Here is a 15182-nt window from a genome sequence, read left to right as displayed (position 1 = left end):
CAATTTACAAGTTTCTGACCCATTGGGTCCTCATATACTAAGGACCTTATAGGTCAGAAACATATAAGCTGGTTTCACGTCATATTATGTGAATCTAGCGCTGGTTCTGTCCTGATTGCCATCCTCCATGTAGAAAACTGCATGGCGATGGAAACCAGGAGGGAACCTGCATGGCATCATCTGTGAGGAGACCTCCTTAGCACCTTTCTATTCAGTATGAAAGACTGACAGAGATGGACATTATGTGAGATGGAGACCAAAGAGGTTGTTGCATCACTTATTCTCCCCTATGGTGCCGTCCAGGTTTCCCTCCCAATACAGTTTTCTGAATGAAGGACGGTACCAATAATGTAATGTGAAACCACTAGAGATGAGCGAATGTACTCGTTTAGGGCGATTTCGCAATCGAGCGGCGCTTTTTTCAAAAGATTCGGGGGGCGGCGGGGGTGAGCGGGGGGTTGCAGAGGGGAGTGGGGGAGAGAGAGCTCCCCCCTGTTCCCCACTGCTACCCCCCGCTCCACCACAGCGCCCCCCCCCGAATCTTTTCGCCCGAGTAGTCAGTTACTCGAAAAAAGCGCTGCTCGATTGCGAAATCGCCCTAAACGAGTACGTTTGCTCATCTCTAGAAACCACCTTTCATGGATTTTATTCTATTTGTATAGCAACTTGAACCAAGACTATTACAAGTGCCGGTCTTCACTTACGTTGTTGCATGAGCTAAATTCAGACTCGTTCATGCTTACTTTATGGACAGCCCATGGAATCAATGTTATTTATTCTATTTTGCAAGTAATTGAGGTCTAATACACAGTGTTATACTGTCAGTAATACTGATTTTATGCATATAATTTTTTTCTCTCTGTTTTAGTATCAGCCTCGTACCCGAAACACACCGAGGAACAATCTACCCTCCACTGATGATCATCGAATATACAGATGTACAAATACAAAACCCGGATAACCAGATTGTACCGGTACAGTTCTCATAGAGATAATCTATAGCAGTGAAACCTGGTAAATGTACCTGGGATGATAAGATAGTGTATCAAGTCTAAATGCATCACAAGCGGCTTTACATTATTGCGGGGATTGGTTGGTCGGTATGGAGTTCCGTTTCTGAACATAATTATAACTCCACCATATTTAAGGCTCCGTTCACATTGGCTACACAGTACTGTTGCCATTAATGGGCAGAATAGTATAGTCTGTTGTGTGGAACCTGACTGAACCCATTACAAGTCAGTGAAATTCACTATGAATGATTACAGAAAGGATCTCTCATTCATCAGGGATCATTAAAAAAAACAGAGATCATGACGTCAAGCTAAAAAATGAGTGATAATACAAAGGAATTTTGCAGGATTCTCAATTTCAATGAGAGCTGTGCCTACAAGTACCAAACCGGGCTGTGGCAATATGGCCATTGTTATCTGCTTCCAGAACTGTCCGCACAAACAGCGGGCCCCGGGGATCCCGAGCAGTGGACACCTGACAATCAGTTACTGATAACCTATCCTGAGCAGAGGTTATCAATAGTACAAGTCTCAGAGAACAATTTTAACCCCTTAACGACGGCCCCATCGGGAAACTACGTCCTCAGAAAGTGGGTTTTAATCCTAGAGGACGTAGTTTTATGCATCCTCTTTGGATTGATGCCCACTGGCCTGAGGACGTAACAGCTCCATGCTGTCGGTGCCCGCAGGTAGCCGACAGCATGGAGCTGTCATCCCAGGATGCGGGCAGTCCCCCCCGGCATTGCGATCGGCGCTATAAAATGATTAGCGCCGATCGCAAAAAAGTAAATAAAACAGTGTAAAAAAGTAGTAATTCAGCTGCTCTGATGGATCGGATCCATCATGGCAGCTGAAAATACTCACACGGCTTGTCGGCGGTGTCCCCCGGAGATCTGGTCCTCCCGGACCCGCCGGCGGCCTTCTGCGCATGCGCGCCAGCCGATGACGTCACGCGCACGCGCAGAAGCCCGGGTGTCCCCGGCAAATTTAAAATCTCCCGGCTCCCGGCTCCTGAAGGTAGCCGGGAACCAGGGGGTGTTACCGGGGACCACTGTCAGCGGTCCCTGGGCCCGCGATCGCCCCTATCCATTGCGATAGCGGTGATCGCGAAAAAGTTGAAAAAGTAAAACAAAAGTAAAGTTTCACCTCCCCTCATGGATCCGATCCATGAGGGGAGGTGAAGATACTCACCCCCGGTCCTCTGCGATGTCCCGGGACCCGAAATCCCCGTCTGCGCATGCGCGCCCGATGATTGACATCGGGCGCGTGCACAGAGGGGCTCGAGCCCCGGGAAATTCAAAATTGCTCTGCTCCTGGCTGCCATGTGTAGCCAAGAGCAGAGGGATGTCACCAGGGACATGATCACTGTCATCTAATGGATGACAGTGATCATGTAAAGTAAAAAAAAAGTGCAAAAAGTAAAAAAAATAAATAAAAAAAGGAGTAAAAGGTAAAAAAAAAAAAGTGCAAAAAGTAAAAAAATAGTTTTAAAAAGTTTTAAAAAGTTAAAAAAACCTTGCGTTTCATCTCCCCCCACGGATCATATCCGTGAGGGAGGATAAAATGACGTACCTAAGGCCTGCGGATTTATCCGCGGACCTCACCCCAGCTTCTGCGCACGCACCTGTCGCCAATGTGGCAGGTGCATGCGCAAAAGCCGTGGTTTTTTAAAATCTACCTGCTCCTGGCTACAAAACTTAGCCAAGAGCCTGGAGATTTCACGGGGAGCCGCAGTGAGCGGTTCCTGATCACGTGTTCGCCGTTATCCAAAGAATAATGGCGATCATGTTAAAGTTAAAAAAAGGGGAAGGTTCATCTCCCCTCACCGATGCAATCGGTGAGAGGAGATAAAACTTTTTACCAGAGGCCTCCATATTTGCACCCCGACGAAATCTTCTTCCGTGAACTTTCCCGTATTCTGCGCATGTGACCGGCGGCAAAACACCGGACACATGCGCAGGAGTCGGGGAGCCCAGGAAACTTAATATCTCCTTACTCTCGGCGACCAACGGTCACCGAGAGCCTGGAGCAGTGACGGGTGGCCTCGTTGAGCGGTCCCCGGTCACGTGAAAAAATGGTAGCGATCTACCTTTGGCCGGTCTCACATGACCGGATAGGAATTACGGATTCCACATGCGTTTGATTAGCGGTAATACGCAGATCAATCGCATTGGATTACACAATTCCGCTCACATTAGCGAGTTGGAATTGCGTAATCCACTCGCAGAAAAGAGAACGCAGCAGGTTCTATTTTACTGCGGATATCGGCAACATAGAGCCCATTGTGCTCCATGGTCATGGATATACCTGCAGCCCATACGCAACTACGTTGTATACGGGCTGCGGGTACCCGCGTCATCGCTAAGCGACGGTGCGGGAAATACAAACAACAAAAAAAAAAAGTGTACTGCGCATGACCGCCCGTGTAAGTACGCAGTTATGCACAGTACATTACATGGCCGTACGCAGGGTCACAGCCGGGATCACAGGCGGGATCCACCTACGGCTGCGTAAGCCCGGCGTTATTCAGACCTGTAATACGCAATTTACAAGAAGCCCCGGGAACGCTCGCCTTCCTGCAGTTCAAGGAGCACCTTGTTGAGCGCCTTCTGTGTGAGACCGCCGCACCTCATCAAGCTTACGGAGACTCACGGAACGCCACTTTTTACACCCCATCCCCGCCACTGAGGTCAAAAAATGACCCCCAAAAAGCATGAGAGGAGGGGGGATACCCGATTTTATTGCCCTATGTGCCCATCCCAACTAGCCTCCATAATTACCCGTCTTCGGAAATACTACACAGTTCACATTATTACTTTTATCTAAGATTTGGGGAACGCCGAAAAGGGTGCGGAGGGGGGGGGGGATTTTTAGGGAGTCAATTTTTATTCCGTACAAATGAGCAATGGGGCCTGGAATTTATTCAGTTGTGCCCTGCAATCCAACGGGTGTTCCCTCCATTACAGGCCTTGCCATGTTTCCTGTAAGTAGATTAGGGCCACAATGGGTATGTTTTTGAACACGGGACAAACGGGGGGATCCATTTGGGGGTGAATGTCTTCATTCCTATGTACAGTGTACAAAAAAAAAAGTTTTTAAATTGACAAAATTGCCAAAAAAATTAAAATCGTAATTTTTTCCTTCTGCTTTGCTGAAATGTATTCAAATACTGTGGGGTCAAAATACGCAGTACACCCCTAGATGAATTCGTTAAGGGGTCTAGTTTTTAAAATGGGGACATTTGTGGGGGTTCTTTATCGTTTTGGACGCTCAATGGCTCTATAAGTGGGCAATGGGGCCTGGAATTTATTCCATGGGTACCCTAAAATCCAACGGGTGCTCCTTCCATTATAGGCCTAGCCATGCGTCCTTTAAGTAGATTAGGGCCACAAGGGGTATGGTTCTGAACAAGGGACAAACAGGGGTATCCATTTTGGGGTGAAAGTCTTCATTCCTATGTGTGCTGTACAAAAAAAACAGTTTTTAAATTGATACAACTGCCAAAAAAATGAAAATTGTAATTTTTTTCCTACTGCTTTGCTTAGATTTATTCAAAAATTGTAGGGTAAAAATACACAGTACACCCCTAGATAAATTCGTTAGGGGGTCTAGTTTTCAAAATGGGATTATTTGTGGGGGTTCTCTGTTGTTTTGGCCGCTCAAGGGCTCTACAAGTGGGCAATGGGGCCTAAATCACCTTCATGCTAAATTTCTGTTCTGAAAGCCACCGACTACTCCTTTCATTTTGGGCCCCGTTGTGCATCCAGACAAAAGATTAGGGCCACAATGGGTATGTCTCTGAACACGGGAGAAACAGGGGTATCCACTTTGGGGTGCAAGTCTTCATTCATGTGTGTGCTGTACCAAAAAAGCAGTTTTTAAAACGACAGAATTGCCAAAAAAAAGAAAATCACCATTTTTTCCTTTTGCTTTGCTTCAATTCATTCAAAAACTGTGGGAACAAAATGGTCAGTACACCTCTAGATAAATTCGTTAAGGGGTCTAGTTTTCAAAATGGGGGTCACTTGTGGGGGTTCTCTTTGATTTTGGCCGCTCAAGAGCTCTACAAATGTGCTATGGGGCCTAAAACGCCTTCAAGGAAAATCTATGTTCTGAAAGCCACCGACTACTCCTTTCGTTTTGTGCCCCATTGTGCATCCAGACATGAGATTAGGGCCACAATGGGTATGTCTCTAAACACGGGAGAAACAGGGGTATCCATTTTGGGGTGAAAGGCTTCATTCATGCGTGTGCTGTACAAAAAAAGCTGTTTTTAAAATGACAGAATTGACAAAAAAACGAAAATCACAATTTTTTCCTTTTGCTTGGCTTGAATTCATTCAAAAACTGTGGGGTCAAAATGGTCAGTACACCCCTAGATAAATTCGTTAAGGGGTCTAGTTTTCAAAATGGGGTCACTTGTGGGGGTTCTCTTTGGTTTTGGCCACTCAAGAGCTCTACAAAAGTGCTATGGGGCCTAAAACACCTTCAAGCAAAATTTATGTTCTGAAAGACACCGACTACTCCTTTCATTTTGGCTCCCGTTATGCATCCAGACATAAGATTAGGGCCACAATGGGTATGTTTCTGAACACGGGAGAAACGGGGGTATCCATTTTGGTGTGTAAATCCTCATTTTCATGGGCTCTATAGGAAAAAAATATGTCTTTAAAATGACATATTTGCAAAAATATGAAATTTTATTTTTTCTCCCCTAAATTGAACTAATTCCTGAAAAAAACTGGTGGGGTCAAAATACTCATGACACCCCTCAGTGAATACATTAAGGGGTGTAGTTTTTAAAATGGGGTCATTTGTGGGTGTATCTATTATTCTGACACTTATGAGCCTTTGCAAACTTGGCTTGGTGCAGGAAAACAAAGTGCTCCTCAAAATGCTGAAAAGTAATGTTAAATTGTACGTCCTCTAAATGGTTAAAAAAAAACACAAAAGTTTTTCAAGTGTGCATTCAGAATAAAGTAAACAGATGGAAATACATATCTTATCAAAAATTTGTACAGTATGTTTGGACATATTTGAGATATTACGGTTGAAAATGTGAAAAAATGACAATTTTTTCAAAATTTTTCCAATATTGGTACTTTTAATAAATATACACAAATTATATCGGTCTCTTTTTACAACCTAAATGAAGTACAACATGTGGCGAAAAAACAATGTCAGAATCACTGGGATATGTAAAGCCTTTACGGAGTTATGCCACGTTGAACGACGCATGTCAGATTTCCAAAATTTGGCTCCGTCACTAAGGTGCAAACAGGCTTCGTCACTAAGGGGTTAAAGGGGTTGTCTGGTCAAGTAAAAATAAATCTCAATATGCAAATATGTCATGCGCTTATAATAAGCTCAATGTTGACTTCAGGTTCAGACCCCATCCTTGTGCCTGTTACCATGTGACCAGAAGAGTGAGGGGTTCCATTGTTGCAGTAAGACGTCTCATCATGTGATCTCCCTTCGCATTGCCCTGTGGACATGTCAGCGATTACACCCCTAATTCCTCCGGTCATGTGACATGAGGCACACGGAGAGGGCTAGAACCCAAAGTGTACATTGAGATTATTGTAAGCGTACTATGTATCATCCACATGCACATGGATCTATATTTTTACTTGACTGGACAGCCCCTTTAATATATACTGATGGGTTTTGTTTGGATTCTCTGCGGAATCCAACATGTGGGACGCTCAATGGGATTCAAGCGCTGCCATGCTGGAGGTTGTAGCTTCACCATCACTTGGAAGTCCAGTTTGGGGGTCATCGCTTTACATCATAATGTACATGATGCTTTTCTTTTTGCAGGTTTCCTTCTCAGTACAGTACGAAATCAATCAGTCAGACTTTCTCATCCAGACAGATGTAAGTGATAGGTTATAACCTGCCTTGCATATTTCATCTATTGGAGACATATTGTAATTGTCCCTAATTTCACAGGTGGCTTTGGGAGTGCTGGGTGGTCTCGCTGTATTGTGGTCTCTTCTAAAAACAGCAGCCTGGAAAAGGAGAATCGGAAGTCAAATGATTGACTTGCAGGTAATATCGATGCAAAATAGTAGGTTTGGTTTCATAATAGATAATTACATGAAACCTGTAAACAGAGGGAACCTGTCAGTACCTTATGCTGTCATCAGTCTAAAGTAGTGACAGCTAGGCTGATTCCAGCGGTCTGTCACTAGCAAACCATACGGAAATAGGGCTTGCAGGCCTCTAAACAGGACAAGAAGGAACAAGATTCCATAGAAAATATAAACTTCAAAGCAACAACATAATGTGTCCCGACAAATTGTATTGCCAAATGTATCAATTGGCGCATAGAGATACCTTTATCCTCATACTCTCTATCAAAAAAGTTGTAAGTTCTTAAAAACCATTGCACAATTCACCATGACAATTCACTGAAATCAGCATGTCTGTCATTATTTTATGTTGTCCACAGTGATAGCAGCATAAAGTTCATGATAGGTTCCCTTTAAAGGGGTTGTCCAGTTGATTGATGGCCTATTTTTAGGTTAGGCCATCAATAATAGATCAGCAGGGGTCTGCTGTCCGGAACCTCCACTGATCAGCTGTTTCCTAGGACCGTATGCTCATGCACTGAGTTGATTATTGCAGAAAGCAGACAGCTCCATTCTCACTGCAGTGGACAGCCTTGGTATTACAGATATAGTTTCCATTCACTTCAATGCCTGCAATACCAATCTGCAAAAAATCTGCAGCATAAATTGACATGCTGTGGATTTAAAATCCTCACTGCAGCTCAATATATGTAGCAGTTTTTACACAGTGTGTGGATTAGTTTTTTTAAATCTTTTGCACTTTGCTGCTACTGTAATATGCTGAATATTTTACACACACAAATCCGCAGCAGAAAATATCCTCACCTACTGTCTCCTTCCCACAAATTGTGGATGGTGAGCCCTCATAGTCAAGGTCCTCGTTCCATCTGTTTCTGTCTGTTAGTCATTTAGTTCATATTTATTGTACTTGTTTCTTGTCTTCCGTTTGTACTTAAACCCTTTCCATATGTACAGCGCCCTATTAAATAATGGTGCTTTATATTAAATAATAGTATATGGTAGCTATACTTTGTCTTTTGTCTTCCATGACAACTGCTATAGCTATACATTGAGCTATCAGTATAGTTTCTGATTGTTCACTTTAATTTCCACTTTGAACATGACTTGATTTTCATTTTCAGACTGTCATTCAGTTTCTGATTTTATATGCTGGAGTTTTGGCCAATGTGTTTTTCGCGGTGACTGTGGGGATTGGATTTTACTGGTTGCTGTTATTTAAAGTAAGTATTTTATTTTTAATTTCTGTGTTTGAGTAACAAACTTTTATCTTGTCAGTCTCTTGTAGAATAAGCAGAATTTAATAATAATAATCTACATCTTCCAGCGGCTCTACACATGAGTTGTGCAATTACATGACAATGAATAGAGTCCAACTAATCGTCCCAACGTGTAAACACTTGGAGGTGAAATCTTGATTGCAAATCTTTAGGCATGGTAGTAATTTCAATTGTAAGATGTGCAAATCACTTTGTGTAAATGCAGTCTCTTTACGGTCTGGCCATTAAGCCAACCATATAGATTTTGATGCCACCTTCTGTGTCATTTGACTATGGATATTATAAGAATAATCTTTATTTGTATAGCGCCAACATATTCCGCAGCGCTTACATAGACGGGGATACAGAAAGACAAAAGTACAAACATTACTGAACCGCGGTTACATAGTAATCAGCTGATGGAAACAATAGGGGTGCGGGTCCTGCTCCAACGAGCTTACATACTACAAGTAATGGGGTGATACAGAAGGTAAAGGGCTGGAGATGTGCACGGCAGGGGCGTAACTATAGAGGGTGCAGGGGATGCAGTTGCACCCGGGCCCAGGAGTCTTAGGGGCCCATAAGGCCTCTCTTCTCCATATAGGAAGCCCAGTACTATGAATAAAGCATTATAGTTGAGGCCCTGTTAAAGGTTTTCCATTGGGGCCCAGAAGCTTCAAGTTATGTCTCTGTGCAGCATGGTTTCGGTATGGGTACGGGTACAGATACAGATAGAGGGGGGGCCCCAGCTTACGTTTTGCATCAGGGCCCCTAAGCCTTTAGTTACGCCCCTGGTGCACGGTATGGCAAGATGGAGAGTGAGCGATGTTATACACATAGACAATGTGTAAGGAGAATTTATGTGTTTATCAAAGAGAAGACGATCCCAGATCCCGTGCAGAAGTCTGGGCCCAGGAGAAATACATATCACACCAGCCTGTGCTGTATCAGATGATTTCTAATTTATTCTAAGGCGTATTTGGTTTTTATACTATAAATGACATCACAGCAAAAGTATATATACCTCCAAGATTAATAATAATACATGATAGGCTAAAACAAAAAATGATTAACATAAGTTACACCTCCTTAAGTGTATCTATTACATACAATAAGACCGTCATAAATTCAGGAGAAAGGAAGGCATGGGAAGCGCCTTACAGTCTACCCCGTCTTCCTGTATACATTATCTATAAACATACATGAGTGATTTAGTAGACTGTCTTATCTTCTAATCTTTCTTCCTCAGAAGACATGCAGGCCTATAGAAGAGTTTCATTTAACCCCTTCACTGCTATATATTCCTAGTCTATAATGCAATATAGAATAATTAACTGATACATTGATCTACAATTTTCTTAACATTCCCCACTTTAGATCAACACAGTATAATAGTAAATACACATATAAAATGACTCTACCACAGACCCCCTGGCTTCATCAGGCCCAAAACTTTATTGCCAGAAGATCCGGGTTTACACTTCAAAACTAAGTATGTAATTATTTCATATAAAAATATTTCATATAAAAGTATTACATTGATGCATATATATATATATAAAGTTCTTCCACCAATTGTACCCAAAATTAGGCCCGCCCCCCAAGAGAAGCTTGGCCTTGATTTATTATAAGATTGATGTTCCTTTCCGCATATATAAATGATTGTCCATCATGATATAAAATCTTACTTATCGAAGTGTCCATCAGTTATTTAGAGCAATCCTCCGGTACAATCAGAACGCACTGGAATCAAAATGTCACACTTCAAAATCATCAAAGTAAAATGGCGCTTTCTTCGTAGAACTTTTACCCATCACTTGTCAGACAGAGGTGGTCACCTGACCCAGTAAGCCATCTTGTTCTTCGTCATCTTGTATATTTTGAAACATAGTTTTGGTGATGGAAGTATTAATAATAAGGTTTTGTAACAGTCCTCGGATACAGCAGCAACCGCAGAGTACTAGAATGGAGGCAAATACTGACATAGAGACTAATGTGGAGTATATGACTTGTGACCAATGTCCGAACAAGTTTTCCAACCAGTCTGTGAATGGATCGTCTATTCCAGAGTTATCAGCTAGTTCATTTTATTATGCATTTAACCCTTCCAGTGCTCGGGTATCATCTGGTGCTGTGTTATTAGGAATGATAGTACAACAATATCCTCCAATCATTTTACAAACTCTGCTAGTAACATAACAAGAGCCATTCTATTTTGCCATGCAATAAGTGTAAGGTGTGTCCTAGTTGTTCCTCTAGGCCCTTGATTGCATCTCTTGTATAATTAACAAATCTCTGTTGGTTATAGTATGTGTAATTAATCCGGTCTACATCTTTATTCACTGTTACCCACCATGCAAGAAGAGACTCAAACCCCCTGCAGCCATCCGATTTCTCGTCCCATACTCGTCCGGTACCCCCTTGGGACCCCGATGGGTCAGAGGAACCTTTGGGAGAGGTGTTCCTAGTTCTCTGGATACGGCCTTCGCTGTTGCCCTCGGAGGTCATGAGGTACACAGGCATTATCAGTTGTACCAAGCACAATCCCGTTAGGGGCTGTACCTGGCACCTGTTCTAGGCCCGGTCACCACACAACCATCACACGTCTGTGCGTGCTCTCTGTAGCTCAGGCCATATCCCAGAGACAACGTGCCCTTACGGTTCTCCTCTCCGCACAGCATCCCTCAGGCAGTCTCCCGTAGTCTGCCTCGGTCCCATTACCAGGTAGCGCGAAGCAAGTCTAACCCCAGGATCAGAGGCAACAGCAGGTATTTGGTCCCTGCTCACAGGTGGAAACAGCAAACTCAATGTATAACATGGATCACTTATCTGTGGGGGGTAGGTACAGTTAAGAAGCTTAATCACACATTTTACGTTCATCACAGCTTGAAGACTTGTCATTAACTTTTATCTATCGTGGGGTCAAGTCTTTCTATCTCATATAATTATTAACATTCTCTATACACAATATTTACTGCATAACATTAAGATTTACACAACTACTACTACTCCAATCATCTGCAGTCGCTTGATCCTCCAACGTTAACACCCCCCCCTCAGGATTTTCTCTTATCAGGGAGAGGTGATGGAGTATGATAAACAGAGCTTTAGCTGTGTCTGCCTCCTACAGATAACTGCAGCATCCTTGTGCTATCCTTCCCGTAATAGGGACACTCAGCTCTCACATTAATCAACAACTTCATTATTATTATATCTTACATGACATTATCACATTGAAAACACCATTTAACAATCAAAATCACTGCAAACCAATCACAGAACTAACATGTACACAAATAACAGCAAGGATGTACGTTCCCTATTCACACAGGTTTATACTAAACTTCATTCCTGATCATCTTCATTACAAGTCTATTCATATCAAGCAAGCAGAGCATGGCTAGTCAGTCACACTCCCCCTCCCTTTTTCTCACTGAACTCTAAAGCTGAAAGGTGGGGGTGAGGGTGAAAGAAGCATTCCCATGTAACAGAGGATGTAACCATTTGTGAGCTGACCCCACCGCACAGAGCAGCACTCAGGCCGTTGTCATCTTCATCTAATACTACTGTAAACCTTCATTCCTTCACTGTCTGATCCCAGGACTGTCTGCATCATGTAATCATCTCTTCAGTCCTGCTGCCTACTATCCCTGGTCCTTGTCAGCAACACCGTCACCCATAGCAACCTGTCCCCTCACTACCGTCACCCATAGCAACCTGTCCCCTCACTACCGTCACCCATAGCAACCTGTCCCCTCACTACCTGACACTTATCTGAAGGAGACCTTACATATTCCTCTGCTACGACTAAATATCCCGTAGTATCATACTGACCCCATCTTATAGCACACACCTCAGGTAGACAACATATCATCAACACACAGAGGACAGTGATGGAGGCTGCTGACTATTCCTATGCAGTTCAGAGAAGGCACTAATCACTGGTGTTGTGTACTACAAGTGCAAGCATTGGGATGCCAGGTAGAAGGTACAGCTATGGGATGTAAGGAGCCAAGATGGCACTTGGGCGGCGGCTGAAGGTATTACAGCAGGTACTAAAATGGCTGCAGGCCATGACTAGCACTAAGATGGCCGCCAGGGACGTGGCCTGACTAGGAGTACGATCAAGCCAGGCAAGCATCTAGCCACGCCTTACCCCTTTGTGTGCAATGCCAACAAGTCCCTCATCTGACACACATCTATAATAATCTTTGTATATAGCGCCAACATATCCCGCAGCGCTTACATAGACAGGGGGGATACAGAAAGACAATACAAACATTACAGAACTGCGGTTACATAGTAATCAGGCGATGCGAACAATAGGGGTGTGGGTCCTGCTCCAACGAGCTTACATACTACAGGTAATGGGGGGATACAGAAGGTAAAGGGCTGGAGATGTGCACAGTATGGCGGGGTGGAGATGTGCACAGTATGGCGGGGTGGAGATGTGCACAGTATGGCGGGGTGGAGATGTGCACAGTATGGCGGGCTGAAGATGTGCACAGTATGGCGAGGTGGAGATGTGCACAGTATGGCGGGCTGGAGAGTGAGGGATGCTATACACATAGACAATGGGCAGACATTTAGCCGTGTGACGGCAGAAACAGTGTGACTGCAGGAGCGGTTTATGACGGCTAGCAGGGATTGCAGTCAGTAGGTCAGGGAGCAGATCTACCAGTATGGCACTCGTCACTCCTTCTATAGAAGTTACACTCAGAGCTCTCCCAGCATCCCCCATGTGTAGGACGGCGCCCCCTCCTGGTCTTATACTCCCTTCTGCATTGTTTAGCACAAATAATACAAGACAAAAAATTTTTTTTAGAGTAGTTTGTAAACCCCTAGGCTGTGAACACTGTCCATATGAGTGCTACCATCCCCCCTGTTGAGACATGACACAGGCCATGGCTCAAAACTGCTGCACATCTGAAGAACGATTTAGGTAAGATAGCTTTTTTTTTTTTTTTAACGGAGATGTACAGTCCATCTACAAGAGTGTATTCAGCATCCACAAGAGATACATCCTGCAGATCTGGTCTGAGTAACACCTCATGTGCCATCTCTCCTAGACAGTTGTATGGAGGACCGTCTGAAGAAATAGGCAGTAAGGTAGATGGATGGAGCGTAGTAGATCCCTAGGTTGTCAGGTGTGGCTGAGAGCAGTAGTGTCCTGCAGGGGGATGTCTACAAGGACTGAGATATGAGTATAACTAACTGCGTGCGGTACTCAGTGTGTGGGGGGACAGCACTATAGTGGCAGAAGGTCTGACTACCACTTATACACAGGGTGGGAGCGCTCGGCCACTGGATCTAGTCTGCTTCCCACCGTGTTCCTGAGTTAACACAGAGGTGATATATCCTTCCCCTGAGTCAACAGTTAGCACAAAGGGCAAGCTGTAGTTCAGCAGCCCCCCAGACTGATGTGCCCACCAGAGTCTGGTAAGAAGCGCTGTCAGAGATGCAGAATTTGGGATCCAGGAGCTGCAGAAGTTTGTCTGTTACGATCGTGTGGGCAGGCAAAGCACGGAACCCACATGATCATGACCAAAGGGGACGCACACGGGTATCACCAGGGTCACACGGGACTCACACCGGTTTCAGGCAACTGACCCTGTGCTACAAGGGAGGATGACAGTGGCCCTACCTAAGCGGGGACATTGCCCTAATAAGGGCAGCCCAGCGGTCTTCGGATCTGGGCCCTAGCTGATCCTAGGAGCCACACACCAGAACAGGATGCATTCACATGCCACATGACAGACCCAGAATACACTGCATACAACATGCAACCACTAGTACCAGATTGGAAGCTGAATAGAAATACCAGGTATTAGTTGACATGTTGTACAATATGTTGAAACTAGTAGGCCACTTCACGGCTCCTGGTTATACTGCTAGTCCCTACACTAACCAGGAGTCCAGCAGAACCGGACAGAGTTCACACCGCACGCTGCAACAGGACACAACACAGATAGCAGGACACACAGCAAACTAACACAAAACTGACAGAACATAAACGTACAAACGGACATGAACCTGATCACACTGCAACCCTCACCAGACAAGCATTCATGACTGCTCGCCTGAGGGGCCATATAGACTGACCAGGGGATTGGCTAGCAGACAGTACCACACCCAGCCAGCTCAATCATTAACCCTGTGAGTGCTGTGCTGCTGGAAACACAATAGAACAACATATCCCAGCAGCACACGTAACATTGTCATTCCCAAAGAGGACATCATTTGCTCATAGTTTTGGGACCTCCAGAATTGCTTGCCTACCTTCATCGGACAGGTTATACCCCAAATATTTAACAGTTTGCTGACCGTATTGGAGTTTCTACCTGTTTACTTTATGGCCTTGCTCATAAATAAACCTCAAGAGTGCGACTGTGTCCCTCCACAATTCTCTCCACTGTCTGCTGCTGGCTACCAACATACAGTAGTCGCTGACTACCTCTAAGAGGCTGGAACTGGGCTAAGTGTGCTGACATAGCCTGGGAGACAATTGTTGGAGATTCACAGCAGCCCTGAGGTACTCCGGTGAAGGTATACCTAATGTTATCATAATATCTCATTACAACACATTTACTGGACATATTCGGGACTATATAATCTGACATTTCACAGGCTTATTTGTCTCTAGGTCTGTTATAACTGGTTCAGAGAGGGATTCCCTGTGGGTCCGGCCATTAACCCCTCTGACCAGGATATGACTATTACTACATTTAACATTGGCTACATATTGGGATGTATTAATGTCCTGGTCGCTCCTGAGCCCACCAGGAAAGTAATCATCCGCCCATTCACCTGGAGATCTA

The 15182-nt window shown here is 44.3% G+C and overlaps 1 protein-coding gene across 1 annotated transcript in view; it reads left to right on the top strand.

Moving 5' to 3' along the window:
* TMEM67 (transmembrane protein 67) overlaps nt 1–15182 on the top strand; it is a 64886-nt gene that overhangs the window by 24230 nt on the left and 25474 nt on the right. The window contains exons 14-17 of the mRNA XM_066578406.1: nt 869–974; nt 6834–6890; nt 6966–7064; nt 8230–8328. Of these exons, the coding sequence (XP_066434503.1) occupies nt 869–974; nt 6834–6890; nt 6966–7064; nt 8230–8328 (361 nt within the window). The remainder of the gene's footprint in view (nt 1–868; nt 975–6833; nt 6891–6965; nt 7065–8229; nt 8329–15182) is intronic.

The sequence above is a fragment of the Eleutherodactylus coqui genome, chromosome 9, assembly GCF_035609145.1.
Source record: "Eleutherodactylus coqui strain aEleCoq1 chromosome 9, aEleCoq1.hap1, whole genome shotgun sequence".
NCBI classification, from domain to species: Eukaryota; Metazoa; Chordata; class Amphibia; order Anura; family Eleutherodactylidae; genus Eleutherodactylus; species Eleutherodactylus coqui.
This window is presented reverse-complemented; position numbering and strand designations above follow the sequence as displayed.